This window comes from Oryzias melastigma, linkage group LG9 (assembly GCF_002922805.2).
Source record: "Oryzias melastigma strain HK-1 linkage group LG9, ASM292280v2, whole genome shotgun sequence".
In the NCBI taxonomy this organism is placed as follows: domain Eukaryota; kingdom Metazoa; phylum Chordata; class Actinopteri; order Beloniformes; family Adrianichthyidae; genus Oryzias; species Oryzias melastigma.
The window spans coordinates 32,190,411-32,195,062 of record NC_050520.1 but is presented as its reverse complement, the minus strand read 5'-3'; the positions used below and the strand labels follow the sequence as shown (position 1 = coordinate 32,195,062).

At 43.2% G+C, this 4,652-nt stretch overlaps 1 protein-coding gene across 1 annotated transcript in view; it reads left to right on the top strand.

Annotated features, from left to right (window-relative positions):
• Positions 1-282: 282 nt before the first annotated feature.
• The window catches only part of LOC112137808 (tumor necrosis factor), a 5,650-nt gene continuing 1,280 nt past the window's right edge, over positions 283-4,652 (top strand). The window contains exons 1-4 of the mRNA XM_024260306.2: positions 283-779; positions 2,129-2,153; positions 2,247-2,294; positions 4,280-4,530. Coding sequence (XP_024116074.1) covers positions 534-779; positions 2,129-2,153; positions 2,247-2,294; positions 4,280-4,530 — 570 coding nt within the window. The 5' untranslated portion in view covers positions 283-533. The remainder of the gene's footprint in view (positions 780-2,128; positions 2,154-2,246; positions 2,295-4,279; positions 4,531-4,652) is intronic.

The following is a 4,652-nucleotide window of genomic DNA, read 5'->3' as shown; positions in this document are numbered from 1 at the left end:
CAGATGCCCTGAAATTTAAGTAGGGTGGGTGGATGGTACAGTAAGGGAGGTGGGAGGCAGAGTAATGAACATGGACTGACCAGGCTCCAGTGGGAGATGCAGAGAGGAGGGTCAAACCAGAATCTGCATCACAAGCCAGCAACCCCCCACCCCCCAATGGAATGCAATGTGAAGAAGAGGCAGAGTCCCCCACCCTGCCAGCAGAGGAAAATCGTGTCTGCGCATGTCAGTCAGGAGCTTTTCCTGAGTTTTAGGATAAAGTTTTCTTCTGAAAAGATCTCTATTTGTGAAGGAGGGCGCAGCCTGGGGGTCTCACCTGCCCCCGTTGGATGAAGTCTATTTGGAGGGCTTGCCTGCTGCTTTAACTGCGCTCCAGCTGCCCTCCCTCCCTCCCTCTGCGCTCAGAGGGTGTGCGCCCACTTTCACTCACGCCTGTCCGAGACGGGCAAACCTTCAGGAGGAGGAAGTTCCCTTGGTGAAACTCGCCTGCACCGAGACTGTGAACGTGGGCGAACGTGCTCTACTAAAGGGAGATGCTGAGTGCGAAGCGGCAGCTCATCTACGAAGGGGGAGCCGACAGCATGGAGCAGGAATGCGTCTGCGCGGAGGAAGGACTGCACGGCGTGAGCGCCGCTTGCCGCCGCAGCAGCGGCTGGCGCTGGCTGCAGCGCACTGCGCTGCTGCTGGTGATGGCGCTGATCCTGCTCCTCTTCGTGGTTCTGGTTCTGCTGGTCATCGTTGGGGTCGAGAGGAACAAGCCTCCGCACCATGATGAACAGGTGAGTCTGTTATTTACGAATGTACAGGTGTTTGCGCACTCTCAGGGTGTGTCCACGGCTGGTTTGGAGTTTCTCCGAAAGAAAATCAACGTAATTTCACAAAGGCCGAACACACGAATCATGGAGAAGTGATATGGCAAGCGATAGATATCATATATCCTTCCAAGTGATTTATGGTATCCTTCACTTGCCATACTTAGAAGTCACGCGGCGCGTAATGGCGCAGCTTAGGCACGCGCTATACATAACAGCGGCTCTTTCTGTGAAGTTTTCAGACCTAGCCTACCTTTTTCTGACAGCCAAGGCCGGATTGACTAGAACCTCAGTCTGAACTGCTAAAAAAGAGTTGACAACTTATAAACACATTGCATCTGTTTTGGTTCGGAATCTGTTCACAACAGTGTGTCCGATCGAACAGTGCAGCTGTATGACTTTGGATCAGAACTATCCAACAGGGACAAGTGACACTAGAACCACTGTTCTTACTCTTTTACTATAAGACATTTTCATCAGATTCACAATTCAGTTGTAAACTTTATTTTACATGTGTGGTTGGAACTTGAAAAACTGGTTCTAGTTTCACGTGCAGAAAGAAAAACAAGCGCTTTAATAGTCATTCAGGAAAGTCGTCTTTGTTCTAAAAGCAACACGGTCGCAGTAAAATGCGTACATATGCTACGGCTTTGCACTCTGAAATACCGTGTATAATATACTCCAAACACGCTTTTTGCGTGCCTATGATACGCAATGGTAGAGAATAAGTTGCGCCGGCGTACTATACCCACGACTTTTTAGGTTTCGTTTTGATCACGTGGTCAGAAATCCTCCGGCTCTTTTCTAAATGACGTCGTTCATTTGGTAACACTTAAGATGATGTGCTGCCAAACACTCAATATAATGTTGACAAAGATAGTTTATACATTTGTTAAGCTTGTAAACAGTTTATTAGTATGAGCTTCATAGACAATGGTCTCACTTCAAATCATACTGAATCTTACAAAGTATGATAATTACCTTTATTTGGTTTATTGTGCTAATAAATGGCTTACTAACACCTTATAAGCACATAAATAACGTTTGTAAATGTTTTAGTAAAGGTTGTTAAGGAACCTTATTATAAAGTGTTACCGAACATTTTAGAAACCACTTCTCCCAGTTCTTCATATTCCTCATATCTTCCCTGCAACTCACACCTACTCAATGCATCATACAGTGTGTTCCCAGCAACAGTGCTGAAAACAGATGTGCTTTAATAGTGAGCCCGAATGACCCAGAGTCCTTAGATCTTGTTCAGTGAAGTGTCTTGTCCTCTGTTTGCTGTTTGATGCTGATTGTGTTTTTGTCCTCAGGCCCGGCAGCTGCTGATTTCTACAGGTAAATATTTTCACCAGATCAAAAATAAAAGCTGCTGCTGCTGCTTGTTTTTTTAGGAGTAAACCAAGTGTTTTTGTTCTTCTCCACTGACAGAAACGGACAGAAACAATCGTGGCGCGACTCCAAGGGCCATGCTGACAGGTAAACCACACTGACACCTGACCTCTATCAAAATATTGTTTTTATAGTTATAGGACTGAAGCCACAGTTGTTCTATCAACACAGCTGGACCTACTGATGGTTTCGTTTCATTGTTTACGACCATCAGACTGTTGATATAACTGTTTTTTGAAGGTTTATTCATCTTCTAATCAAAGACAAATGTGTTTGGATTACAATAACACCTGAGATTGAAGGATTTTGTCAGCCTTTTAAAAAGACCAAAATCTGTCACAGTAAAATGACGTGAAAGAGGAAGGAGTTGTGTGTTTGAAAGGTAGCCATCTGTACTGCAATCACAGGTACAGACACTCAAGTTAGAAATCCTTGATTTGTGTACAATCATGAAAAACTTGGGTAGTTTGTTACTAGGGACGCTACAAGTCTTTAAAATTGAACCGTACGTCATACCATTGAAATGAATCGTGGAGTAAGTGAATTGTTGAGAGTCTTTACAGTTACTGAGAGCATTATAAAGGTGGATGTTTGAAGATCAGTGCTCAGATGACTGTAGGATACATGTGGCCTGAAGTGCTCCTGGTCTGGTTGGCTCCCATCACCCCCAAAGTGATGCCTTTTTCTAAGAGATCAGTGGATACTTCTACATGACGTTGTCAGAACAGGTTGTGAAGAGAGCCGAGCTCCCTAAGAAGAGGTGTGTCTGACTTGTTAAAAAGTGCAGGTAGGATGGAGAAACTCCATCAGTCTAAAATGAGCTAGGACTGAGTCAATCAATAAATGAACAGTCTAAGAGTTGAACCAGAGGCCTCCAGTCAGATTCAGCTCTGGTACATATAATATATATTTTTAATTGAAAGTTGTGTCTTTCTTTTGAAGAGCCTTGTAAATGTGATTCTAGTGATATCATTTATGATTCCCTCGTCTTATTCTGCAAAGACTTTGGACTTTAATATGGTTCACTGAGCTAAAGGACAAAGCCCAAACGCTTGACGCATCGCTGCTCTGTTCAGCTGTGTTGGATGGACTTCCTTGTTTGTGCTCAGGCTACAGATAATTTTTACACTGTCTTCTTATCTTCTGAATTTGTGTCACTTTGATAGCAATGAAGTATTTACAGCTAACACAGCATGATAGGCTGCAGTGTAATGATATATGTGTGTTTGGGTACGCTTGACAAGCTTGTTGCATGTATTTGGCTACTCTGTCATGTGAAATATATTATCTTGTTTAGCTATATAGTTAGTTATAAAACAAAACACTGTCCCCTTGTTGATTGCGGAAGTTAAAATAAGGGGGAAGCCTAGCTACTCATTGTAGGTTTTCCAATCGAAACCTGGGAATTTCAGAGTTCTCATGAGAGACACGATCTCTCCAGCATATCTTGGCACTGTTGTGACATTCTTTCCAGATTTTCAAACCACATTAAACACCTTGAGAATTGGCTTTACTCACAAGAACTTCCTGAAAGGCTGTTTCAGAGGGTGACCTCAAAACCTTTACCATTTTCTCACAAACCACAGCTTGTGAGTGTAGGTGAGGGAAGGAAAACACTGATCTGAGATGTCCCTCTGAGCTGGCAGTTGATTTCAAGGTCCACCCCTCTGTTTAAATGTTGCACTTTCCTTTAGTCGTCTTATTTGAACACCACAGGTCCCTGAAGGGGTTCTGATGATCTGCAGAGGGTTTTGGGAGCCAGACCTAAAGAGCTGGACTTGCACACTTTCTCCGCTTTTGTTGAGTGTATCTGTGTTCTTCTTTGAACATCACATCCGTTTTCCAGAAAAAAACATATAAAACTGCAAACTTCTGCATCTAAAGTAATTTAGGGGGGGAGTCTGAACTAACCTCCTTCTCCAACTAAATGAAAAAAAATTAACAAACGGTTTTGTGCAACATATGATCAAATCCAAACTTTGTTGGAAGTTGGGTTGGTTAAGTGTTCATATTACTAGAACATGTTAAGAAGAGTCAAGCATTGAATTCAACGTTTTTGTTTTTTTTTTTAGTTGCAGAAAATCAGACTAGCGGACAACAAATTCAATGGGAGACTGAAGTTGGAAACGCTTTCTACCACGGAGGCTTCAGTTACGCTGACGGAGACCTGGTGGTCCCAAGAAGTGGCATGTACAGAGTGTTCCTGCAGGTCACCTTCCAAATCCCAAAGTGTGAAAACCAGGTCCTCTCCTGCAACGTGTCTTCATGGTCAGAGGCATATCCTCAGTATGAGGAAATTCTCAAAACAGACGATTTTGTCAAAGATGACAACAGCAACATGGATTGTACAAAGACCCTCTACACGTCTGCCCTGTTTAGTTTTAGTACGAACACTAAGCTGAAAGTGGAAACAAACCAGCTCAAGTTTGTCGTCAAGGATGAAAA